This window comes from Aulonocara stuartgranti (genome assembly GCF_965226115.1).
Source record: "Aulonocara stuartgranti genome assembly, chromosome: 9".
In the NCBI taxonomy this organism is placed as follows: Eukaryota; Metazoa; Chordata; class Actinopteri; order Cichliformes; family Cichlidae; genus Aulonocara; species Aulonocara stuartgranti.
In genome coordinates this window covers 17,802,718-17,830,710 of record NC_138960.1, presented here as the reverse complement: position 1 = coordinate 17,830,710, position 27,993 = coordinate 17,802,718, and the positions used below count along the sequence as shown (strand labels likewise).

The 27,993-nt window shown below is 40.8% G+C and overlaps 1 protein-coding gene across 1 annotated transcript; it reads left to right on the top strand.

Moving 5' to 3' along the window:
* Positions 1-4: 4 nt before the first annotated feature.
* Positions 5-27,007, top strand: mbtps2 (membrane-bound transcription factor peptidase, site 2). Its single transcript, XM_082546460.1, has 11 exons — positions 5-314; positions 3,369-3,517; positions 5,234-5,372; positions 6,784-6,887; positions 10,128-10,255; positions 16,617-16,735; positions 19,623-19,803; positions 20,678-20,784; positions 23,148-23,346; positions 23,657-23,732; positions 26,084-27,007. The coding sequence occupies exons 1-11, from the start codon at positions 240-242 to the stop codon at positions 26,304-26,306; spliced, it is 1,500 nt and encodes a 499-aa protein (XP_082402586.1). The 5' UTR covers positions 5-239; the 3' UTR covers positions 26,307-27,007.
* Positions 27,008-27,993: the final 986 nt, after the last annotated feature.

The following is a 27,993-nucleotide window of genomic DNA, read 5'->3' as shown; positions in this document are numbered from 1 at the left end:
AAAGAAAGTGTCGAAGAAGAAGAAGAAGAAGAAGCCGGAGTTTTGTCGCGCAGTGCTGACACTCCTTCCGATTCACGGCATTCGTGAAATCAAACCTTTCTGTCTGTTTGCAGTTCACCGTAAGTGACGGCATTTTATGGCAGCGTTGGACGCTAATGACGGCGGCCAGCTGCGTGACAAACGGCGGGCAGAGAGAGTGATGAAGGCGGCACGGTGTGGAGTCCTGTAACGGCTGCACCATGATCCCCGTGTCCCTGCTGGTGTTTGTGATGGCAGGCTGGTGTGCTGTCTATCTGGCGGACACGCTGCTCAGGGTGAATATTTGCCTTTTTGTTTTTCTTCCTGCTCAGCAGTCTGTCAGCTAACGCACGTGAATGGATTTAACCATTAGAAGGTTTGAGCTGTGGGCACTCGTGTAAACAGGCCAGAGCAGCCCTGGAACCGCTGGAAACCCCGCTATTAAACACATTACGGCCATTACTTCACAATGTCTGTCCATGAGATGCGTTTAATGCTTAAAGTGAGCAGAAAATGTGGGAAATATAAGACCCTGTCTATCTTTAAATGCTATCAGAGTAAACTATAAGCGAGTACCTGCAGTAGTGTAGAGTATAACTCAGGATTTCCATGTATCCTGGAAAACCTGGCAACCTAGAGATCTGCTCTCTAACCCTTAAAATTTCGTGGAATTACAAAGCAAAATACAAGTAAACAAGGAAGAAGAGAGTCCAAAGGTGCAGCGCAAAAAGATATTAAAATCAGGTACAAACAAAGAGGAAAGTGCCATTCACAATAAAAACAGCAGGGGATAATTATACAGTGGGGCAAAAAAGTATTTAGTCAGCCACCGATTGTGCAAGTTCCCCCACTTAAAATGATGACAGAGGTCAGTAATTTGCACCAGAGGTACACTTCAACTGTGAGAGACAGAATGTGAAAAAAAAATCCATGAATCCACATGGTAGGATTTGTAAAGAATTTATTCGTAAATTAGGGTGGAAAATAAGTATTTGGTCACCTCAAACAAGGAAAATCTCTGGCTCTCACAGACCTGTAACGTCTTCTGTAAGAAGCTTTTCTGTCCCCCACTCGTTACCTGTATGAATGGCACCTGTTTGAACTCATCATCTGTATAAAAGACACCTGTCCACAGCCTCAAACAGTCAGACTCCAAACTCCGCCATGGCCAAGACCAAAGAGCTTTCGAAGGACACCAGGAAAAGTATTGTAGACCTGCACCAGACTGGGAAGAGTGAATCTACAATAGGCAAGCAGCTTGGTGTGAAAAAATCAACTGTGGGAGCAATCATCAGAAAATGGAAGACATACAAGACCACTGATAATCTCCCTCGATCTGGGGCTCCACGCAAGATCTCATCCCGTGGGGTCAAAATGATCATGAGAACAGTGAGCAAAGATCCCAGAACCACACGGGGGGACCTGGTGAATGACCTGCAGAGAGCTGGGACCAAAGTAACAAAGGTCACCATCAGTAACACACTACAACGGTAGGGAATCAAATCCCGCAGTGCCAGACGTGTTCCGCTGCTGAAGCCAGTGCATGTCCAGGCCCGTCTGAAGTTTGCCAGAGAGCACATGGATGATACAGCAGAGGTTTGGGAGAATGTCATGTGGTCAGATGAAACCAAAGTAGAACTTTTTGGTATAAACTCAACTCGTCGTGTTTGGAGGAAGAAGAATACTGAGTTGCATCCCAAGAACACCATACCTACTGTGAAGCATGGGGGTGGAAACATCATGCTATGGGGCTGTTTTTCTGCCAAGGGGACAGGACGACTGATCCGTGTTAAGGACAGAATGAATGGGGCCATGTATCGTGAGATTGTGAGCCAAAACCTCCTTCCATCAGTGAGAACTTTGAAGATGAAACGGGGCTGGGTCTTCCAACATGACAATGATCCAAAACACACCGCCCGGGCAACAAAGCAGTGGCTCCGTAAGAAGCATTTGAAAGTCCTGGAGTGGCCTAGCCAGTCTCCAGACCTCAACCCCATAGAAAATCTGTGGCGGGAGTTGAAAGTCCGTGTTGCTCGGCGACAGCCCCAAAACATCACTGCTCTCGAGAAGATCTGCATGGAGGAATGGGCCAAAATACCAGCTACTGTGTGTGCAAACCTGGTAAAGACCTATAGTAAACGTTTGACCTCTGTTATTGCCAACAAAGGTTATGTTACAAAGTATTGAGTTGTATTTTTGTTATTGACCAAATACTTATTTTCCACCCTGATTTACGAATAAATTCTTTACAAATCCTACCATGTGGATTCATGGATTTTTTTTTTCACATTCTGTCTCTCACAGTTGAAGTGTACCTCTGGTGCAAATTACTGACCTCTGTCATCATTTTAAGTGGGGGAACTTGCACAATCGGTGGCTGACTAAATACTTTTTTGCCCCACTGTAGCATTATTAGTGTGGAAGCACATTCAAGGATTAGTGAGAAAAAAGAAAGAAAATTTGTTATTAACCTATTTTTTTTAAAACTGAGACATCCATCAGGGCATCCGTCCACTTATTAGTTTTCATTAACTGGCTATCCTAATTAGTGTTGCAGGCCTGCTGGATCCTATCCCAGCTATTAGTCATATATTTCGACTTCAAAAAACTATAACTGGGTGAGCAAAATTGAATTTATTTAGGATTTTCTTGACTCGACACGGGGTTTGGTTAAATGACCCTTAGCAAGTTGCAGTTGAATCAGACACTTTTGCTAGCCAAAAGTATATCCCCATGTAAAAACATGTAACATCTTGTCAGATCTAAAGATACAGAGGAGCCAGTGAATGAGGCTTGTAATATCAACATCTGCTCAATTTCAGCTGCATTTTGAACAGTGTACAGATGAGTTAATGAAGACTTTGAAAGCCTTTAAATATCACTGCAAAATCAATTTTAATGTTCAGTGGAGTTTAAATCCCAGTTTCAGATTTGAGAAGCCTTCGTTTTATTTATAAAACATAAAAACCTTATTTCCTACCAAGTTAGAGGCAGTCTGCGGCCTCATTTCTGAGCTGTTTTGTGTGTAAACTATTTCAGTCGGTCCTCCTCCCTCGACTTTTCCTTTTCTTACAATGATTAAGCATTTGGCTGCTTTTATCATTACATGCATCGGTGGGCAATTTTTAACATTGTAACCCCTTGTAGCTTATATAAAGTTAGAGATGAATAGTGTAAAATTCTCCTTCTGATTGGGGGTTTCAATATGCAGAACCTTTTCTGATTACAGCTTATTGAGGTCCGGACATTGGAAATATGTGAACACTATAAGCTCTTACAGAATAACTCCAGTTAGACGTGCTTTCTAAATGTGGATGTGCTCGTGCGCTGACTTTGTTTCTGTCCTGCAGTCATCGGTGACGCATCGGATCAGCTATGAGTCATGGCTCGCCAGTCGTGGCCTGATGTTGTCTCCTTTTCACGTGAGATGGCAAACCACCATGTTCAACCGACTATTTGCATACTGCGCCCGCATCAACCCCCGGGCTCTTTACATGTGGTACGGTTTCTGTATATATAATCCACTCAGCTGTTCCTGTAGTCTTTCTGAACTTTAATCGAGTGCAGTTAGTGTCAAAAATGGTAGAAAATGTGTATGTTGTGACACACAAGCCTAAACTAACATTTACAAATGTGTACAAATGATTTGATTCAGGTGCTAGTGGAAAACCGGGACATCTGAGCTTCCTCATGTGTTTTTCAAATAAAACAACGTTTTGTTTTTGTTTTTTTTTCCTGAACAAACAGAACAGCCCATCACTCCTCGACTACAAAACATACATTTACAAGTTACAGATACAGTACGCACAATAAATAAGTACATTTGCAAGTTAGTTTATGCTTATGGATCATAACACGCACGTTTGTAAAACATTTTGAGACTAATTTCCCTCTATAAACCTTGTCCACACCTTCAGATTCCTGCTTCCTTCCACTTCAGTTACAATAAAATTATACTTTTTTTTTTTCTTGTAAATGAGGCGCTGTGTTACTTTTGACTTTGATACTTGATGGTTTGGCTAAAAGCTTTCCTCAACCTTCCTTTTTCATCATAAAAGCATTTGGCAATTTAATAACATTTCTAAAAACGTCTTTTCTGCAGTAAATGGATTCAGAGAAGCTGTTGACTTACTTTCACGGGACATAATTTGTTTCCTGGAAGAAAAAGACATTTTAGAGGATTACATTTTAATTGCAAACTGAGTCTGCACTGACTTCCTATAACCAGCCGTATGACAACCGAGCCTTAAAAGCTAAAGTCGGCAGCAAATGTAAAAAATAAATAGCTTGAGATGTTAGCAGACATCTTTCCTCCTGCAGATGTCCTCTCTCTTTCTAAAGACTAAATGGACAGATAGACATGCATCATACATGCTGAAAGTAAGTCGATTTTTGACTTTTCAGTAAGCAAGTAACATTTACAAAGCACTTCTCAATAACATAACATCACATGGCTCTTCACAGTAAGATGAAGACAATGATGGAAAAAAAATAAAATGGGGATAAAAGCTGGTCTTAAGCTTCCCTTAAAGGTATCAGAAATGTCCACAGACCTCAAAAGCTCCTTTCTTCCTTAACCTGGACTGTGGGACAGCTAGCAGCACTGAACAATAAACTGTAATGTCTTGCTAGTTACATATGGATTTAAAGGCTGACTAATATAGAGGGGCATCTGACTGTCAGAGATTTGAAAGAATTTTGATTTGAATCCTAAGCTTTAATTCGAAGCCAATGTAAAGCCAGGACCATTTAGAGGACGTGATGAGAAGCCTCACAGCAGCATTCTGGACTGTTTGTAGGCGATGAGGTCCGGTCAGGATTTGGTCTGGATTGTAGGATTTAAACTCTACTCTCAAAGGTAAAGGTCCTAACGCTATCTGCGTCTGGTCAAAGAAGTTGTTTTCCCATGACACAGTTTAGGAAGGAACCTGAAGGACAGGCCAGTTTTTACATGTTTGTTTTATTGATTCATATTTTTTATGCTAACACCCCCAAACTTTTGGATTTATAGTAGATGACTTGTAGTAGTGACTGTTTTTAAAAATAATACTCTTAGTGTGGAACTGACTTGGTGTGGCATTTCTGAGTTTCTCAATTCCAGGTGTTTTTCCCGTTGTGTAGCTTTAATAATCTTTAGTTTTTTCACATTTATAAATGTGAAAAAAGTACAGCAAAATTGCACTTGTTGAATTTGCATCCCATCTGTGTTTCCCAGGTTCAACAGTGGTCTGGTGTTTGGCATCGCTGCCATGTTGGGCTCAGTGGTGCTGCTGATAAGGACTCTGCAGCAGACCATCGCTCAGATGACCACAGACAACCCACGGATTGGAGATCCACAGACCCTGCAGGTGGTGGTAGGTTGACTTTAATGTGATTTCTATACATAAGTTACATCAGCTGAATGAAAATGGCAAGTAAATCTGTAAGCTTTTGTGTCTCTTTTCTGTGTGTAACTGGATAAAAACATCCTTCAGAGTTGATCATAAGCGTGTGAAATTCAAATGTCTGTGCCATGAAAAAAAAAAAAGACCCCTGCTTTTCAGAAGTGTTTCCCTGTTCACTTTTTATTCATTATGGTGTCAAATAACCGTGCATAAATGTGAGCCCTATCCCCAGTGGAGCTCTGTAGGTGATTCATGGGAAGCTATTAGTGGGCCATTTATATCCAAGAAACTACAGCTTATTGCACCAGCAGCATCTGCTCTTATATAACTATCATTAGCTTACAGTTTTAAGCTTTTAAGGTGCTAACTAAAAATAAAGACAAGATGATAGTTTATTCAATTTTAATGAAATTTGCAGATTGTTTCGGTAAAGTTTAATAAACTCCTTGCTATCTAAAATATAACAGGACACTGGAGTATATTCTCCAGCATCTCACACTTCTGATAATCAGCTGTCTGCTTGACGTTTATTCAGCTGTGTAAAAACTATAACTTTAATCTCAGCCAAACCGATTTACTCAGGAACAAATAAAATACAAAAAAAAAAAAAGCCAAACAACAACATTTTTAATTTATCTAAGTGACTCATATATATTTAACCTGAGTCACGAAAGACAGCGGTGGGTTTGAAAACAATTTGCCGGGAGTCCGGTGTTCTCACGGCGCTAGTGACCTAGCCCCCGGCTCGCTATCGAGCTAGTGGGTAACAGACGTCTCCGAAAACGTCGGAGCGCTTTTGAAAATATGTGGTGTCCTGATAAACTGAGCAGATATTTGAGGTTTACACAGCTACATTCTCGCCTGAAAATATGTTAAACGTTTATTTTGTGACCCAGAAAGAATAATAAGAGTAATATTAAAACTAACTAGCTACCGCCATTGTTGGAAACTAAGCTGGGCCGCGCTATGAATTCTGGGACACAGCTGCTTCTTCTTCTTCGGGGTTTAACGGCAGCTGGCATCCTTGTACATGCTGTGCTGCCATCTTTTGTTTCAGTCTGTTATTACACTCTTAAATCCTGCTATTATTCCTGCGTCTTTTGCGATCTTACAAAGCTTCAAACGACACGTCGACTATTAAATCAGTCGTCGACGATTTTGATAGTCGACGTAATTGTGACTAGTCGACAAATCGTGGCAGCCCTAGTGGTGATACAAATTAGAATTTTTTATTTGGGAAGATGTTACACTGTGGTTAAATTGGCTCTTCATTTTTAGGATAAAACTAACCATAAATGCTGATTTTTAACTCTGTGAATTATGTTTTATGTTCGTATCTTAGTCAGTTTCTTTTTTTTTTTTGTCTCTGGTGTGTCTTTAGGTCCCCGGCGTTAATCTACCCACAAGTCAGCTGGCCTACTTCTTCATCGCCCTGCTGCTCAGTGGAGTAATACATGAGCTGGGCCACGCTGTGGCAGCACTGAGGTAATAACCACACCGCACCACATTGTAGTGTCAACATAGCATCCAGCATGAATCCATCATGATGAAGAGCATTTGTTTTGTTGGTGGATAATATATTAAACTCCAGAAAGGTGAAAGAATACAAAGACTCCAATACTACAAGTGTGTTTGCAAGGAGGACGTTGTAAATGTATGTCAGACTTCTGCTCAAAACGTTTGAAGCCTGGTCTTAAAAGTAGAGAGGACGTCTGTCTCTTGAAGCCAAACTGGGAGCTGGTTCCACAGGAGAGGAGCCTGATTTATAATCTTGTCCCTTGATAACCTTTCGGGATTAAGATAAAGGATTTATCTGAATCAGAGATAAAGGATTGTTAAAGATGGGACAATGTGCCTGCAGACATGAGCCAAATATAGAGCCCTTTGCCTTCTATTCTGCTTTAAGTAGAATGTGTTTCTGCTACTTTAGTATTTAAATTTGACCTTAAAACACCGGTTTGATAAAATTAGAGTGGCTTAGGCTGTCCAGGTACAGTGGAAATTAAATGTGTTTTTTGTATTAATCGGATGTTTTGATGTCAAATTCAAAACCACAAGTTGCTGGTGATTTTGTTTCATTGCGTTGTATTACTTGCTCACTTTGTGTGATTTTGATGAGCCCCAAAAAATCCCTTTAATTCATTCCTGATTTTTATTTCATGGTGCATTGGTTCTGATTACAGTTAATGATTAGGTGGATTGTGCAAATCCAAACTAATGAATTAGTGTGCATAGCACATGGTCCAGATGACCCCTCTGATCTGCTGCATCATCCTATTTTTCACAAAGCCACTGATTTCAGACAAGTGATTTTTAAGTGAGGAGCCTCAAAGACTTCTTTCATGTGGATCCAGTCTGTAAGACTGTGATTAACCTCTGCTGGAGGATTTTTTTTCTCAAAAGGGTTGCACTTATTTTAATACAGGATACAACTTGTGTACAGATAAACGTGAAGGCAGTAGGGGGCTAGGTTCCAAGTACAGTGGTATGTATTTATGACAAATATAGGAAAAGAATTAACATTTGAAAAATATGTACATCCATAAACAGTCAAGTCAGTATCTTGATTCAATCAAACAGGGGTTCAAGGAAGCCAAAAACTAGTAGTTTTTGTACTAGTTTCCACCACACCAAAGGGCAAGCCAAAGATTGTTTTGATTTTTTTTTAAAGGATGTTTATTGTAAATTCTGTTGCACTAAATTAACAATGAATTCTTAACTTTCAGTCCAATATATACTGGGTGTATCAAAAAGAGTTGTTTGATTTCAAAGTGCTGTAATTCTGCAGCTGTTCGCCTGTAACAATCGAAAGATGCGTTGTTACAAAGAGGGGATCCATGAGTTTCATGTGGTTGCTGGACATATGCTGTTTGTCTAGAAAGGGACATGCTGAGCAGTTGTGAAAATTGCAAGTTTTGTATATAAAACATTATATTCAGCCATGTATTTTAAAATGTATTTCAAGGTTCTATGTCTGTTACTTTAACAAATATAGCCTTTTGAAATTGGATGGTTCTTTTTGATGAACCCTGTATATTGCAGTCGTATTTAGTAACCCCAAGTGCTGCTGCACACCTGAGGCGAATAACGTTCCCTTACTGCACATTGGCTCTGCCCTAAGTACACCCCGCTTTAATTACATATCAGTTAATAACCACATAATCTAAAAAAAAAATTAGATTATGAAATTACTAGCAAAATGTTTACTGAGGTCAAATATCCAGTGAGCGCCAGAATAGATTTTCCCATAGCTTCTTATACAAGCCGGCTTCTGCTTGGAGCCAGATGTTTCCCCTTGCTTTCTATTTGAAGGTTTAAGGTACCTCCAAACTTCCCAGAAGCTACATCTATGTTTGCCTCTAAATATTCACAGACACAATAGTGTGTTTGTCTAAATGGTCTCAAGACTTCTTATACGTTTAGTGGAGTCTGGTGTGTCATTTGAGTTCAAGGGCAGCGAAGCCCAGTTTGATCTCACATGAGCTCTGCTCTTTGCCTTTTTCTAGTAGGTGTGCCCTATCTCATGTGCACATCCATGGTATGTCATGTACCCCCTAAAACACCTAATTACAAGCCTTCAAAAAAGAAAAAGCATTCTTACCACATGACTCCCATCAGGAAGTGGTCCAGTCTGTCAAATGCTTGTCACCAGTCTATCTACCGTTGAGAGCGTAAATCAAGTCTGCCATTTCTTATGTATCTGTCATACCTTGGATTTTGAAGATTTTCCCTCACTGTGCCCAAAACCTGGAAGCTGCCCAGCGTTGCCCAGGAGCTTCCACCACTTCAGTTGTTGGAGTACCAGCTGTTAACAAAGATTCTCTCTTAGCAGGAGAGTTTACCCTCTGTTAAATTCAAGGACCAAAAATTGGCTTGAACATTTGATTCTAGGTGAAAATTGAATGAATAGTGCAATATTTTGCGCTGTTATTGTAAGTACAGTGTAAGTGCTTTCTTGAAGTGCACTGTTTTCTGTGCATTTGCTGTTCTTTTGTATGTTGTGGGCTTTTGTGGTAAATGGTAAAAGGACTGGGTCTTATATAGTGCTTTTCTACTTCACTTGAGCACTCAAAGTGCTTTATACAGCTTGCCTTGTTCACTTATTCGCACCCATTTATACAAGGACTTTTTTTCTATGCCTTCACACACATGACACTCCAATCAACACATCAGAGAGCAACCTGTGGTTCAATATATTGCCCATGGATACTTTGACATGCAGACTGGATCAAACTACAAAACTGATTAGTAGGTGACCTGCTCTGCCTTCTGAGCTCACCGGTTTTGTGTATACAATTGTAGAGACTGGCCTCAGGGCAAGTTCCTTTGTAGGGTGTCAGACAGGGCTAGACCAGTAAAACCACTTGATAATACGCTGTATGTATAAAGAAATACAAGTACTGTTGGAATATTTTCATTTGTATTGAATCAATCCAATCAATCCGATCCATGATGGCAAGGCTGAAATAAATAAAATGAGTGGGATTCCACTGTCGCTTCTTTCACTTTCTGGTAGTCTGCAAAGAAATATTTCCATCATAGCTGAAAGAAAGCTTTGGCATGGCTCCTTGTCTTCTAGGTCATGATAAAAATCCAAAAATGATGACCTCCTTTATCTTCCTTCTGCTCCGGCCCTCAGGCTGTATGTTTGACACCCCTCATAGAGTCTGTTTCCCTTTAAAATCTAATGTTTCTTTGTTTTTTTTTATTTCTGTTCTCACGCAGGGAGCAAGTGCGAGTGAATGGATTTGGGATGTTTGTGTTCGTAGTTTATCCTGGTGCATTTGTGGACCTCTTCACCACACACCTCAACCTCATATCACCGGCTCAGCAGCTCCGCATCTTCTGTGCCGGTAAGACTTTTTATCCTGAGATGTGCTGATAGCTCCTTACGGCAGCCTGATTGTGTTTCCAGCTATTAATCACAATTATTACAAGCATGTTGTTTTGCCAGCAAAGGTCACTCTGAGGAGTTTATTGCTAAGCAGCAGACAGCTGCATCGCATCAAATCATTTCACTCTGCAATTAAGAAAATTAGAGCTTAATGAATTGAATGGTAAGCTGGCAGTCATTCGCACATGAATGTGACTGATGTCTGCCATCGCAGATCATCAGAGGGAGCTGCTTAAAGCCTGAGTATTTTCTGTGTGTGGTCTGGTTTGGAAGAAAAGTGCAGTTTCATTAGAAAATAGTCAAGTAGTTAGTTTGGAAAATCCCCATGCTGTAAGAATTGCAGTAGAATTGTTATATGAAACATAAATTAAACGTCAAGCAGAGACTTGAACTTGATTTCCAAATTAACACAATGAAAACCAAAAAACAAAACATAATAGATTAACATTAGAAGTTTTTCTGCATACAACTTGTAAGTGTTGCTCTTAATATTCTTGTAAAGCAGAAGTTATGAGAGCAGCATCTTTTGCACTTTGATAATGTATACCCATGCCCCCTTACAGAAAGTATGAAAGGATTATGTGGACTTGTTAAGGCCCTGGTCATACAGGCCTAGAGTCTGGTTGTTGACTGCTTGGTAACCACTGGTTACTAGGGAAAAGTGAGTATTCCCAATTAGTTGCAAGTGGTTGCTGGCAATCTCTGTGAAATAGATTTTTTTTTTTTTAAGCCACAGTCATGCACCAAGAGGCCAATCAGTGAGACTTGGAGTATCCACAGGTCTGTTTGATGAGTGGTTGCTGGAGGTTGCCTGCTGCTGTTAAGTGAAATTGGTCACAAACAGGTATACAGTTGCTAGCAGATTGCTTTGGTTAACTTTAGTTTGTATGAAAGATGCTGACTAGTCTGCATACACTTGCCAACTACTCTCAACCATTCGCCTTAAAAGTAAAAGTTTATTTAAACGTGTTATTTTCAGTAGAGAGGCGAAACTTTCAATTTGAAGGCAAATGTTCTTAGTTTGCAGTTTGTATCGCACTTTAGTTTTAATACTTCTTTGTAGTAAAGTGTTTGCAGAGGAGTCAGCATCTTCTGTGCAAGCCACAGCAATCTGCAAGCAACCGTATACCTGTTTGTGACCAGTGTCACCCAATGACAGCAAGCCAACCTCCAGCAGCCACTCATCCACCTCGTTGTTGACTGGTGTCTAGGTCTATGTTACTCAGGCCTAAGGTATCGCATTCCCTCCATCATAATGCACTGCCAGGCAGATGATTTTGCATGGTGGATCAAAATCTGCTGGTTTCTTTCTGTGTTCATCAATTTTGACAAGATCTCTGACATCACTGGCTGAAATGCAGCCCCAAACTATGACCGAGTCTCCACCGTGTTTTAGTGATGGCTTCAGATACTCACTATTATGTCCCCATGCACATGTTGATAACAAGTTTGAAGTTTGAACCAACAATTTCTGAATTTAGATTCATCACTTAATTAAACCTGTTGCTGCCGATTTTCAGTGCAGTTCTTGTATACTTTGGCAGACCTCACCTTTTCTTTGTTAACTTAAGAATACCTTCGTCACAGCCACCTTTCCACTGAAACCATTTCTGATGAGGCTTTGGGAGTTTTTCCTTCCCACTGTCGCCAAAGTGCTTGCTATTAGGGGGTCATATGATTGTTGGGTTTTTCTTTGTATGTATTATTGTAGGTTCTACCTTACAATATAAAGCACCTTGAGGCGACTGTTGTTGTAATTTGGTGCTGTATAAATCAAATTGAATTGGACAGTATGGGAATCAACCATGATTCACACAATGCTGAGAGATGCTAAGTTTTCAGCTAGTAGTTCTTTAGGAGTCACCTAGGCTGAAGGTGATACAATTTAAAATGGGTTCTTTGCTAAATTGTCTAATATGTGTAAATGGAATGGGTTCATCACTTGAATTAGATGCCTTTTTGTGCATGAATTATTCACAGGTCAGTGTTAAATGGCTTATGAAATTTAAAATACAAACTATTAAATAAGATTCTCCTGGAAATGGTCCAGTACAAGGACTGGATTGAAAATGAGTGGAAATAGCAGCCAGTGTCTAACCCCCCCAAAAAACTTGGACAACAAGGTGAAACCTGCACAGTACTATACATGTGTAATAGCCTTATCAATACAAAGGTCTGGCTAATGTGTATTAAAAGTTAGCAGATTTAAATACTTACATTAGTAAAATTATGAAGGTATTATCAGTTGAATACAGTTGATGCACTCATTATGTAGAGCTGGGCCATGCATACTGTACTACATGTGATGTTTTATGTTGTGTTATAGGATTATTTATTCTATTGTCTTTGTATTGCTTCTGACTTGTATTTGGTCAATTCTGAAGCAATTATTCTGTCGGGCAGTTTAATGGAAAATCCCAATCACCCTATCTTAATGAAAGCATTTCTCAATATAATGAAGAAAGGTTGTAGCTATAAGAATGAGGGAATGAAGCCTGTTATTGCGGTAAAAATATAATGTAGGAAAAAAAAGGTTCTGACATTCTTCCTGCTTTGTGATATTTTGTCGCTTTATTAGAGAATTTTAATGATTCAGTCAAAGATGAAAATTGGATTAATTTTTTAAATTTATTTTTGCACTTAATCATTTCCACATTTTATAGATTGAAGACATGGAGTAAAAGTGCAAGAGTAGAACAGAACAAGACCACTCAGGTAAACAGAGCCACACCTTAATTCAGAGTGTGGCGATGCTATGAATAATTTTTCCAGCCTTGGAAATGTCACGCTGGTCTGGTCGAGGCTGAGCTCCATACAGATTATGGTACAGCTGGCAAAATTTCATACTGCTGGATTTCCCTTTGCTGTTTGCAGCCTTTAGAGGGCAGTGAAGAACTGTTGTGAAACAGTCTTTGTCTTTATCTATCAAGTGAAAAAAATTCCCTCAGGCTTTGCTGAGAAGGAAATAACTTGGTTGGGACTCCAGATGCAAAACTGAGATGTTCAGTCAGTTCACGTGACAAAGTGAGAGAGATGCTTTTCCCATTAGGAGGGTGGTGACGTAATAGCGTGCTGTGTTTATTGTTTTTTTTCTCTCGCTGTCCACAGCCGAGATTGCCCTGCGTGCAAGGGGGGTTGTCAGACATAACATGTTTATTATTTATTCCTGTAGAGATAGGTGCTGAAACTTTAATAGTTTGTTTACTGCATATATCAATATTTGAAATACACTGCATGAAGATTTTCCTTTTTTCTTTTTTGCCTCTAGGGCAGACATTGACTTTTTTTAAGATGTAGTGCATTTTTTCCAGCTGTACATTAAAAATCTTTTTTTTTTCCTTTTTTGTCAAAAAGGTTTTTCCTCAAAATACCATGTTTTTAACTTCCCTCTGACCACAGAGTCTACCTCTGTCTATGTCACCATCACTATGTTTGAGTGATACCGTTGAGTGCTTTGACCTCATCAGGCCATGCAACGTTTCCTCCTGTGGTTTTTGGGAGACTGGCTTAGTTCTCTTGCATAATTAAGATGGTATAGACTGCTATTTTTAGGGAGCCGTGGTTACTGTTGTGGCATGAGATCCTACATTCAGAATATGTGGCAAACACGCAGGTGGTTATTACAGCAGCAGCAAAACTTTACCATACAATCCTCACATTACGAAGGATGTTTTAGTCTAAGCTTTTTGAAGGATGCGAAGGATGAAAAGACTATTGTTGTCCACAAAGTGATGTGCAGACTACATGAGCAAGATACTAGTATTTCTTCTTATATTTGGAGTTCTTCCTTTGTAGGTCAAAGAGAGACACTCGTTAGCCAGTCTTTTTAGTGCAGAGTGATTTTGTAAGGAAAATGAAATTGCATCACGTTTGCAATATTTTATGTGTTTTTTAAAACTGTGGTCTGTTATTCACATTTCCATTTGTGTATTTATAATCTTGTGTCCTGATAGAGTGGCATTTCAGCATTAGTAGACCAAATAATCGCTATTTTTATACTATCAGTTGATTAGATGTCTGAAATGAGCTGTGAAACCAAAACCTCCAGTTTAAATTTACTTTGCCATTGACAGAAGGGTTTAATCAGAATCAGAATACTTTATTGATCCCTGGGGGAAATTATTTTTTGTTACAGTGCTCCATTTTAAACCAACATTAAGACAAGACAGACAATACGCTAACTAAGAATAGTACAATATATACATATATATACATACATACATACATAAGTCACTTATAAATAAATAGTTGGAAAAGAAACATGTGTAGCTGTAGCAGCAAACGGCATGTGGGTGGGGCATCTGCACACTCAGCAACAGCTGTGATGACCATATATGGGATATCTGTCTCAGTGACATAATTAAGAGATCCCCCCCCCCCAACCCAAAAAAAGTCTGAAACTGAGTATACACTGACCTCAATATTTAAAATTTTTGTTCATAGAAAATAGCAGGTGCACTACAGTTTTCTTTGAACCATTGGACAAACAGAAACTTCCCTTTCTATGTACTTACATACTTTAAGATAACACGGTAAGAAATTAAAACGAATACAAGAGCTTGTAGTTATAGCCATTTAAAGTTCAGACACCGAGGCAATTTAACAGTCATATTTCCACTTGATTTGATTTAGAAGGAGTAATTACTGCAGCAGCTGGCTGGAAAATGTGAGAACCTGTCTTCCACCGCTTCCAATTCGAAATGGAGACTTTGGCTTCAAGTGTCTGCCAATACAGAGTTCCTATCAATAACGCTGTTAAATTAATAATCTGTATGCCTCACTGTGAGAAAAAGACTGGGTATTAGGGCTGTGCGATATGACCAAAATCTCATATCCCGATATAAGAATTCTATCGTCCCGATAACGATATAAATCACAAAAATGTAACATTTCCTGAAAATTCTGTGAATCTCAGCTGCGCGTCATGTACCTGGAGTCGAGTGTTTTAACAGATGTAGAATAACGTGAAAGAGCAGATTATTTATGGATGAGAAGTAAAAAAGAGCCGACAGGTGCAAAAAAAGAAACCTTAGACTCAAACGTTAGAACAGGCTTTTCCCCGCAGCACGCCGTGTAATAAATACTCACAAAGCAAACGGCGGCCGTTACAACTTATGTCTAAAAATGTATAGTTTCATGTTTATTTTGAAAAGTCTCAACAGGATCTTGAGCTTTATTGTGAAAGGTTTATGTGGAAGATAAACAAGCGGACACGCGATGGTGTTACCGTCGTTGTTGCTAACCACAACGCATAAAAACAGGCGCTTGTCCGTAGTGTGGTTATATAAAATATAAGAGAAAGAGAGAACTTTAAGAAATTCATATAGCCACTACAGTGACCATCAAAACGATGAAACAATAATGCCCTAAAGAGTTTATTTTGCGACACCACGAAACAAAGGATAGTGTAAAATGAAACGATAGACGTTTTTATATCGTCATCCGATATATATCGTTATATCGAACAGCCCTACTGGGTGTGTGTATATATATAGAGAGAGAGAGATAGATATATGGAAAAAAAACATCAAGTTCGACTTAAACAGTGAAATAATAAATGAAGACAGGTCCAGGAGAAATACAATGGGGGAAAAATAATGTATTTGTCTTGTTCAACTAATTTATTTTCACTGATCTTATTTTGGATCAAAGTGAGAGTCATGAGGCCGCAAACTGCAGCAGGTGTGCAGCTGACAGGAGACAGCTGCAGTGGAATCATATTTAATTGCGGTGACAACAACATTTTATGTTAACATAAGTGTAATAAAAGCTTACTGACAGGTGTTACACCAACCCCTACTAGCTTCACGTGTAAAGACTCGAACATGACAAGAGTGAAAGTAAATGATAGTGAGCATAGTTGTCTCATCTTTTCAGCCATGTCTGCTTACTTTGATCACAGTTTGTATGTTTGCAGAAGTTTTTTATGTAAGTGGAAACAGCAGCTATTGGTGTAAAATGCCTCCAAAATGCCAATATCCTACTGTTAGCTTCCTCTGTGCTATGTTAGCTGTGTTGCTAGCTGATGGCTTGTTGGGTGAAGAAAAACCACAGCAGCACAGAACTGAAATGAACATCTCCATCTATAGATCGACTTGTTGTTTTTTTTTTTTTTTTTATTCATTTTCAGGCACAACAAATACCTATATTGAACATAAAATACACAAATTGTTGTTGACAATATTGTTTTTAACGGGATTAAGATAAGATAAGATAAGATTTGCTTTTTAAACCCAAAGTTTTAAAAGCAAAACTACACAACTGAAATGAAGATAAAAATGAGGAAAAACAAAAAAATATTTGTTGTCTTCTCTTTCCAGGTGTGTGGCACAACTTTGTTCTGTGTTTGGCAGCGTTGGCCTTTCTCTTCCTGTTGCCTCTCCTCCTGTTTCCCATGTACGCCACCGGAGCTGGAGCGCTGGTCACAGAGGTTGTGCAGGTCAGTGCCTCAGTTTCACATATCAGGTAAAGGGGTAGGTCGACGTGATAGAAAATCCATTTTCCATAAAGTTACTTGTCGTTCCTCTACATGAATTAATTTTAGCTGAGCTTAGCAGAAAGCTGCCCTGCCTCTGTCCCAAACTGAACTGATGTGAAGCCTGTGAGCAACAAACCCGCTGAATGTTTCATTTTCTGTCTGAGGTGGGAATGTCATTGTCATAAATTAATCAAATAAACACTGAAATAAACCACTGCTTTAATGCTGCATAATGCTATTACATCATCAGCCAGATTACAATCGATGATGATGAGGATTGTTGATTTAAGATGAGAAAGGCTACAAAACACACCTCTGTTTACCTGTGGAGGTGAGGTACATCAGGTGAACAGCTTAATAATATTACTACTAATAATATTATCATCAATAATGTTATTTTTGGGTAATTGAGCCTTTATATATGTTTAAAAAATTCTCCGTGAATTGCTACCTTATCGTGGTGGAGGGGTTTGTGTGTCCCAGGGATTCCAGGGGCTATGTTGTCTGGGGGCTTTTGCCCCCTGGTAGGGTCTCCCATGGCAAATTGGTCCTGGGTGAGGGACCAGACAAAGAGCGATTCAGAAGACCCTTATGAAGAAAACATCGAGGGAAAAGTTTACCCTGCCCGGGATAGGGTTACCGGGGTCTTGCTCTGGAGCCAGGCCCGGGGAGTGTGCCCAAGGGCGAGCGTCTGGTGGCCGGGCCTTAGTCCATGGGGCCCGGCTGGGCACAGCCCGAAAAGGGGACATGGGCCCATCCTCCCGCGGGCCCACCACCCGCAGGAGGCGCCATAGGGGTCGGGTGCATTGTGTGCCGGGCGGCGGCCAGGAGCGGAGGCCCTGGCGGACTGATCCCCGGCTGCCAAGACTGGCAATTGGGACATGGAATGTCACCTGGAAATGGAAATCAGGGGCAGTACCCCTGGACTGGCAGACCAGGGTGGTGGTCCCCATCTTTAAGAAGGGGGGGCTGGAGGGTGTGTTCCAACTACAGGGGGTTCACACTCCTCAGCCTCCCTGGGAAAGCCTATGCCAAGGTGCTGGAAAGGAGAGTTCGTCCGCTGGTCGAACCTCGGATACAGGAGGAACAATGCGTTTTTTGTCCTGGTCGCGTAACACTGGACCAGCTCTTTGTCCTCTCAAGGATACTTGAGGGTGCATGGGAGTTTGCCCAACCAGTCTACATGTGTTTTGTGGACTTGGAGAAGGCATTCGACCGTGTCCCTCGGGGTGTCCTGGAGGTGCTGTGGGAGTATGGGGTGTCTGGCCCATTGCTACGGGCCATTCGATCCCTATACAACCGTTGCAAGAGCTTGGTTCGCATTGCCAGCAATAAGTCAGACTCGTTTCGGTGGGTGATGGGCTCCGCCAGGGCTGCCCTTTGTCTCCGGTTCTGTTCATAATTTTTATGGACAGGATTTCTAGGTGCAGCCAAGTGGCGGAGGGCTTTCTCTTCGGTGGCCTCAGAATCTCATCTCTGCTTTTCGCGGATGATGTGGTTCTGTTGGCTTCATCGGGTGAGGGCCTCCAGCTCGCACTGGAGCGGTTCGCAGCAGAGTGTGAAGCAGCGGGAATGAGGATCAGCACCTCCAAATCTGAGGCCATGGTTCTCAGCTGGAAAAGGGTGGAATGCCCACTCCGGGTCGGGGAGGAGTTCCTGCCCCACGTGGAGGAGTTCAAGTACCTCGGGGTCTTGTTCGCGAGTGATGGGAGAAGGGAGCCAGAGATCGACAGACGGATTTGTGCAGCGGCTGCAGTGATGCGGACGCTGCACCGGTCCGTCGTGGGGAAGAGGGAGCAGAGTGTAAAAGCGAAGCTCTCAATTTACTGGTCGATCCCTACCCTCACCTATGGCCACAAGCTGTGGGTAGTGACCGAAAGAACGAGATTGCGGATACAAGCGGCGGAAATGAGCTTCGTCCAAAGGGTGGCTGGCCTCTCCCTTAGAGATAGGGTGAGAAGTTCGGCCATCCAGGAGGGGCTCAGAGTAGAGCCGCTGCTCCTCCACACCGAAAGGAGCCAGCTGAGGTGGTTCGGGCAACAATACATAATCCCCTGTAGTAAATAGTTAAGTAAAATATAGTTATAGCCAAGTCTGTAGTTGGAGTCTATGCTCTTTATATGTTCTTTACCACTGCTAGTGTCCCTTTATTAGCTCATTTAATCCACTTTAAAAATCCATGTAGGGTGCTTTATCTGCTCATCAGTGTAGCAGCATTTAAAATACTTGAACAATGACCAGAATACTGACTATCACTAATCTCCAACCAGGAAAGAAGGGTCAGAAAAAGCAAAACCAGGCTAAATTCATGTGTTAAGTTCTTGTAAACATCCACAGAGGGGGAGTAGAAGACTAACTGGAAGCTCTGCAGTCTGGAATGTACGCTTTGTACGGTCAGAACAGGAATACCCTGCAGTGGGTGACTAAAACCACCCACAACGTCACTAGTTCCTGTGTGTCGCTGATACTGATGAAGCGAGGTGTTTGACCAGACTCCAAAGGAGATAATAACCAGCCCCGTTGCCATCTGACAAACAGCACAATAGTATCAGCTACATTACCACTAGATTTCTTTCCTTAGGCTATGTGACTTATGAGCTCATCCTCCCCACTTAAATCCACGGTAAATACTTTTTTAAATTTTATGACTTAATCATTTATTATTTCATTAATGTATTTATGCTGCAGCAGTGTAGCCACAGTTGGTGACTGTTGCTCAAGAGCTTATTGTATTTGTCAGAGTTTCCCAACTATTGCAAGCTTGCAGGACTGAAGCCATCAGATTTCACTTGTGTGACCTTTTGCCCATTTAAATCAAGATTTATGTCTGCGTGTGTATTTGGTCCAGAGCTCTGCAGCTGACGGTCCCAGGGGTCTGTCAGTTGGGGACATAGTGACAGGCCTGGAAGACTGTCCCGTCAGGGGAGTGGAGGACTGGACCAGCTGCCTGTCTCACCTCGCTCACACACCACAGACGGGATACTGCGTCCCTGTCGCCAGCCTGCAGCCCAGCTGGGCTCATGGACGAGGTGGGTGAGGAATTTGTTCAGCAAGGCCACCGGACTTGCTCTATCAAGACATAAGAAAGCCGTATTATTTCATAGTTTTGTATGTACGCCTCCAATAAAGAGCCAGCTGAGTACCTCTACCTGGAGACTTGACTGTATTAAATCGTAATAGCATCATAAATTAACGTCTTTCAAAAGGCAGCTATTAAACTACTTTATTAATCACTTGATTTAAACATTAATTGACCTTGTTTTGTCATCACTACAGTGGGCCACTTAAATATTAAACGGGGTCACAGTTACAGAGCAGCAACAGGAGCTCCGATTGGCCAAGTGTCAACTCATGTGGGAGGTAATTGTGTAACAGCTGGCCAATCCTAGCTCCTGCTGCTTCTCTGTGGTCTAGAATTTACTCAAGTGATTTAGGAGCAGATGCCCTTAATGTTAATTTTCTATTATAGTCCTAAATTTTTTTATTGACATAACAGCTTAGAGATCAGACATTTATGTCATTTTATTTGTCCTTTGTCTTTCAAAGTCTGTGTCTTGGATGGTTATCGAAAATAAGCTGAAACAAGTTATCACTGGGGATTTTGCTTATGATACTCTTCTTACTCTGGCATTAGTAATTATTGTCATATTAGATATGCAGAACAGAGTCTTTGGGGTTTTTCGCCTGAAGCACACCAGATTAATGTGCTTTTTACTATGCAGAGTTAAGCCAATGACCTTTTAAGGAGTCCAGAAGACTTTTTAGTCATCGAATAAATGGTGTGATATTGTGTTATTTTTATCTAATCATCCATTTCGAGTCCACCTACTAACAGAACATCTATTTTTAAGATTCTTTTCAGAGTTGTGCTATATTTTCCATTTGTTTCTCTCCCCCCTGTAGCTTTCAAGCGTCTGGATGGAACGATGGACTGCTGCAGCAACAACAGCCTGACCGACCTCTGCTTCTCTTACATTAAATCACAGGGCAGGAGCAGCAGAGAGAGAGAGGTGACACACACTCACTGACAGATGTGGGGGCTTTTTGTGGCTGGTTAGTCATACAAACAGGTCTCAAAACCTTTTAGACAGTCGCGGATATTTATATTACTTCCTTTGTTCACTTCCCTTTTATTTCCATGTGTGACTTTCCATGAGTTTTCAGCTGCGGTGCTGTGAAAAAAGTTTGACACTGTTCGAGTAAAGTTAGGATTTCTATTAGCATTTGGTGTGAGCACACTTTGTCTAAATCACCAGTTCTTCTTATCGCCTTATTTTCTTGAGTAGCCACAGTTCTTCTGTGGGTTTTTATGCCACTTCTGTTACGTTTTGTTCTTGCGATTGAAGATTACTCTGTGTCAACCTTACATGCTGAAGTGACCCAAATCTGATTGGTTTTGCCCCAGAGTGACAGAGCTTGAGCATCTGCATTCGAGGGCTGCTTTACATGAGAGAGCTGGTTTTATGACCCCTATTGGGACAATGAGATTGAAATTTTTCTGTTTTTTTTTCTTGCCTGTCACCACCCACAACTCTGTCTGGGCTGATGTGCCACCAAATGTTGGCAACACAGCAGCGGTTAAGGCTTATTCTTGTCTTGTCTGCTTACCTCTACAGTAAATTATCCTGAATGTGTACAGTAACACAGTGGCGGCACGGTGGTTAGCACTGTTGCCGCACAGCAACAAGGTCCTGAGTTCAATTCCACCATCAGGCCGGGGTCTTTCTGTTTGGAGTTTGCATGTTCTCCCCGTGTTTGTGTGGGTTCTCTCCGGGTACTCTGGCTTCCTCCCACTGTCCAAAGACATGCAGTTTGTGGGGATAGGTTAATTGGATAATCCAAATTGCCACTAGGTGTGAATGTGCGAGAGAATGTGAGCATGAATGGTTGTCTGTCCCTGTGTGTTAGCCCTGTGACAGACTGGCGACCTGTCCAGGGTGTATCCCGCCTCTCGCCCAATGACAGAGTTAAATGAAACCCCAACCACTTGTGGCTAAAACCTCTTTGGGTGGAGGTCGCAAAAATCTCTGTGTAGGAAAGCCCCTTCCCTGTCATCTCTACTTATGTTGTTACTGTTGTATAAATTAAGGTTTTGTTGATGTTCTTGTGGCTGTGGGGCATTTTCCAAACCCCCATCTGGAGGAAATGAACACCAACAATTAAAGTTTGAATTCTGATACATTTATTTCATAAATTCTGGTGAGTTAGAAGTGTCCCCCAATGACAGCTGTCAATTATCAGTACTGTTTTATTGTTACATAATCTTGCCTGACACTTGCAATGTTGCCTAAAGGGTAAGATGTTGCTTGCTGTAAAGGGACTTAATAAAATTAATAAAGGTTTTTCAGTATTCAAACAAATTTGGCTTCAAGGCCTGCAGTGTGAAGGATAGCCTCTGAGTCTGGCTGTTTGCTCACAATAAGAAAATTATGATTGAATACTTTCTGTTTGTATTTGCTAAAAAATTAAATTCCGCTTACAAAAAAACAAACAAAATACACGTAGCAGACATCTAAGCGGAACAAACCGAGCTATCTTTTCCAATCTTCTGTTCTCCAATTTTGGTCAGCCTGTGCAAATTCTAGCAGACAAGAATAGGACTCCGTGTGGTCTTCTGCCCATGTGCTTCAAGGTATGCTCTTCTGCATACCTTGGTTCTATTAAGTATTTATTTGAGTTACTGTTGCCTTTTCTATAGATCAAAACACACTGGCCATTCTTCTCTGACCTCAAAATGTAATTTTTACCCAGAGAACTGCAGCTGAGTGGATGTTTTCTCTTCTTCAGATCAGAAAGTCATACAGATGGTTGTGTGGGAAAATCCAAGTAGATCAGCAGTTTTTGAAATACTCATACCAGCCCACCTGACCCCATAACCATGACACTTAAATCACCTTTCTTACCCATTCTGCCATATGATTGGCTAATTAGATATTTGCATTAACCAGTAGCTGAACTGCTCTACCTATCAAAGTGCCTGCTAGGTGTATTTCTGAAATGTCTCTGTTAGGGGATGTCATGAGTTGAGTTGTAGTCACCAAAAGTAATCATCTCCTATTTTGCGCTGCTCTCTATTATCGCATTCAAGCTGCAATGCCATTGTCTCCTCCCAGTCTCAAATGGGGGCGCTTTCATAACCTTGTAACCTTATTTACAGAAAAGAATAATTAGATATACATTTTGAAATACAAGCTGAAAGTGTTTGTGCAGTCGTGCTTTGTATGGAAAAAGACACCGTACCAAAATGAATGGGTGTTAATGGCGGAAACAGAAGCTAGCTAACATGGAGAAAAGCTGCATGTAACTGAACAAAGCTGTAACTGAAAATCGGTTTTTTACTTCCTGTGTTTTTTGTGTAATCCTGTGGCTTCAGTACGCCTGCATGCCAGTACGTAAGATGGTGACGGGAACGCGAGTGTGTCATACAGATGACGACTGTGCTGCACATTCCCACACTGCCAGCATTTGCGTCACGCCTTCTCTGGAGAACCAGACTCGCTTCATCCGTGTCACGCACCCTCCCAACACGCACATGCTGTTCGTGGGATATCCGCCACACCTGCAGTATGCAGGTACGTACACTTATGTTACCTCCATTTGTGAATGTAGGACATAATTAGCTGAAGCAACCATTTGTTGAACATATCATTTGTTTAAATCTTGTGTTTTCAGTTTCAAACTTGTAATAAGCAACTGCATTTACTGTAATAAGCAAGTAATTGGTGTTTACAGTGTTCTGTAGATGTTGAACTGACTCTGGGCAAGGCAGAGGGAGTAATCACGAAGAGCCTGGATGTTTTCTCAGCTCATATTTAAGATTCATAAAGTGTTCAGTGGATCAAACTGAGGACCTATATATCCTGTGTTTTCTTATTTCCACAGTGAGTCTGACTAACTTTGTCCCTCGCTTTGGATTCCTCCACCTGGACCTTCCTGTATTCCTAGAAACCTTCTGCAAGTATCCTTTCAGGTTAAAGGGACTACAGTCATAATCAAGGATGGGTGTAAGAAGAATGAACCCTACTCTTCTGTCACTTTAAATTATAACATGCAGTGCAACATTTTATCATGTGTTGCATGTTCTCAGTTTCCTCTTTTAGGATTATATACCATAAAAGTTTCATCTTACTTGATTCCAAATGTCTTTTTCTGAATAAAAGACCCCTTTTTAACATCTAATCAGCACAGTCAAGAGGCCAGATGCACTTTAAGATTGCCTGAATGCAGCCCTTAATTGCATTGCTGTGCACATTTCTGATTGCAGTTCAACCCTTTTTAAGCCGTTTTTACATTTTTGTAGGTCTGTTTTTCTTTGTGACTACTTAACAAAGTAGTTATCTCTTGGCACTGCTGATTGGTACTTGGATTGATTGAAAACGATTTTTATTTGGGCTGAAAAGAACATGGTCTCATTAAGGTCATTAAGTTTATGTTAAGATGACGGTGAAGGCTAAAACTGTATCTCGTTAATGTGAATTCACCTTTTTATTTGTAAGGGTAGGGTGAGTTGTTTCTTCTTGTTATGTAATGCTTTGAAAGTTAAAAGCATGCTCTTTGGTCTTGGGGCATTTTGGATGATTCAACGTTGATATGTTTTTAATGGTGATCTTTTGAAAACCAGCACTGCTCATATTTGACCAGGTGATTGTAGCGTGCCGCCTTTTCTGATTACTACTGGTGAGCACCTACCTGCTCATCTAGTCATTTTCAGCTTCCAGTTCTTCCTCAGTAGGATTTTTTTCCCTAAAATCTAATTATATGTTTTATAGTTTTATATCCGTTGCTTACACGTGTACATGCAGTGCTAATTCAATTATGGAAAAAATTCTGTATATAAAGGATGAATGCGTCTTTGGTTTCTAAAAGGTGAAGTCAATGCAGACATGCCTTAAACATTCATTCATAATGATAAAAAGCCAGAGGGTGATTCCTTTGGTCAGACGTTCAATTGTACTAACATGCATTTGGGGAGGGGGAGCCTTTTCCACACTTGATCTGTGCTGTCCTTAAACACATCCCTGTTGGGTTTATGGGTTTATTTCTGACTGACTTGCTAGTTTTAGGTCATGTCAAATCCAGCATCTTGTTCGTTTTTCGAGTTATGTTCCCATTAATGTCAAAAAGGAAGATAAAGAATACAGTATATTTTATTTCCTTTTTCTTTCTTGTGTTCGACAAGAGTGTGCAGTGCCCTTCAGATTCACAGTCAGATTGACTTTGTGATGTACTGTTTCAAAAAGCCAACATGGCAACGGCCATAATGATTAGTTTGAGAGTTCAAACACCAGACTGCACAAACCACTGAGTAACGTCATGGTGGATCCCTTTATTTTTTTTATGGACAGACACTCCAAAGTAACAACTAATTGAGAGTATATTCTAGATAATGCTGTTTCTACTGGTTCTCACTGATGTGATATGCTTTGGCTGAATTAAATGACAGATGTTAAGAAGATGCAATGTAAAAACGTATCTCATTAATCTTTAATTAATAGTTTAATTCCCCTCTCCAACTCCAGTCCTCGAGAGCTGCTGTCCTGCAGCTTTTAGATGCATCCCTGCTCCGACACAGCCCTATCAAATGGTTTAATTGCTTCTTCAGCTTCAAGTTTGACAAAGGCCTGGTAACAAGCCATTCATTTGATTCAGATGTCCTGGAACAAGCATGAATCTAAAAGCTACAGGACAGTAGCTCTCGAGGACTGGAGTTGGAGTACCCAGCCTTACAATATAGATAGAAATGTCCAACAATCACAACCTGTGAACAAGCAGTTGGTGATGGTCAAGAACTCCTGTTTCACAGGAAGAGTTCTGGCAGAATCAACCTCATGGAGGCCACTGCAACTGGTTGAGGAATTAAGGGAAAGTAAAGAGGAATAATGAGAAACCACAAAGGGGAAAGTACTAATGGTATGCCTTTGGGAAGTGTAAAGTAGAGCGTCGTGGCAAAGGGCAACTTTTTTGTTCATCATCTGTTTATCATCAACAGCCAGAGCTTATAGTAGCATAACTATGGGACTGTTCAGGGCCTACTGAAGGGAATTTACCAAAATGGAAAGTTTAAGGTAGAGAGTGTGTCTGTGTCCTGAGCCCAAACTGGGAGCTGTCTCAACAGGAGAGAATATTTCTTTCAGACAATTAACCAAATTGGAGTTTTTGAGCTAACTGTAAAGAATGGACTGCTACTGTTTGCTAGCTGTCCAGCAGACAGAAGTAAACTTTCTCTGCTTCCATTGCTCGCTGCTTAAACTGACACTTAAATAATTGCCTGTTACTGTGTTTGTTTTCCTGAGCTGCCCTTCCTCTCAGATACGTGGTGTCCCTCTCTGGCGCATTAGCAGTAGTCAACTCTGTGCCGTGCTTTGCTCTCGATGGTCAGTGGATGCTGAACGCCCTGCTGGAGGCCACGCTGGCCAGTGTGGTAATAGACCGTCAGAAGCGTGAGCTGATTGGTTTCTTCCTGCTCCTGGCAGGCAGTGCCCTGCTGGCGGCCAACGTGGCGCTGGGCCTGTGGATGGTCACGGCACGGTAGCCACAGCGGTCAGCTGCCCCGGTGGACTGAGAGATGTTGTCTCAGGATGCGTTTGAGTGTTGTGGACCATTAAACTGTGAACAGACTGCATTACTTAGAAGCACTGCCCACCTTGTGGAGACTGTTGAGTATAACATCACTCTGCCTTTAAAATTGGACCACCAGGGAAAACAACTTTAATCCACCTTGTTGCTGCCATAAATCCAAAAGCACACAAACAAGTTAACAAATGCACTTGCTGTAAAGCACTGTCCTATGTGACTGTTTACAAAGACTGTACTGATGAAACATGTGTGTTTGTGTTTTTCATTACGTTGATTCCAAAAATGCCATATTTTCCTGAGGTATTGACTAAGCTAACCTGTGGACACAAAAACGTTTAAGGAGCTTTCTTTTGTTTTCTGGTGAATGCATGGCAATATAATAATCTTGAATTCCTTATCACTGTTGAAAAACTTTACTACCTACTGTTCATGAAAACATGAATTATTTAATTAAATGAATGGACTCCTATCAATTTGACCCTATTTAAATGGCGTCTATCCTTCAGATTGATCTGGCATTGCAGTGCGAAAATTGCTTTCTTTTTCACTCACCTTTTCTTTATGTGTACGTTTTATTTTTTATTATATGTCTGCCATATAGTTGCAAAAGTCAATTTCTAGAAATTGTGAAATAAAAATAACAGTTTTTCCTCTTTCTTTCCTTTTTCTTTTGTCTGTTGAAGACACTGTTGGTATGTCTGGCAAGTGTTTTCCCACTTTATACTTCTACTACACATGTCTTACTTTTATTCATCAATTTGTCATTTAGTGACAAAACATTAGATATCATAATTTATATTTAAGCAAAAAAAAAGATCATTTTGTGTAATATGTGCAATTTTCCCTATGAAGCAGTTAACATTACCTGCACTGCAGCAGTGATAATACTGTATACTGTCACAGTGATAATACTGCATTTACAATAAAACAGCAGCAACAAAGATGATATGACAAGAAAATTGATTATAATGAAACACAGAAGTGCTTAGGATAGAAAAGTCCTCACACTTCAGTAAGATTTAAACAATGAGAAATTAAACTCACTGACCACTAAAGCCATGTGCACATGTTCAGCTTCTTGTTAATGCTAACATCTAATCAGCCAATCACATGGCAGCAATTTGGTTAATTTAGGCATTTACATGTGGTCCTCGTGATGCTAAAGTTCAAACTTCAAAAGGGAGTTGATTTATATGACTTTACATGTGTTCTTGGTGCTGGTCTGAGTATTTTAGAAACTGCTGATTTACTAGGATTTTCTGGCCATCCCCAGCAGTAACTCAGATACGCACTTGTTGGCGAAGAGCATCACTGAACACACAACATTTAGATGGTAGCGCCAGAATTGTGCGCAAACAACATGAAAGCAAGTGGTGTAATGGTATGGTGTATATCTTATATGTATATCTTAGTACCCTCAGTACCAACTGAGCATTGTTAAATCACCACAGCCTACCTAAACATTGTTGCTGACCCTGTCTGTTTCTTTATGCCCATATTGACAACTTCTGAAAGCTGTTTCCAGCAGGATAATGCCCCATATCACAAAGCTCGAATCATCTCACACTGGGTTCTTGAACATGACAATGAGTTCACTGTACTCAAATGGCCTCCACAGTCACCAGTTCTAAATTCGATAGAGC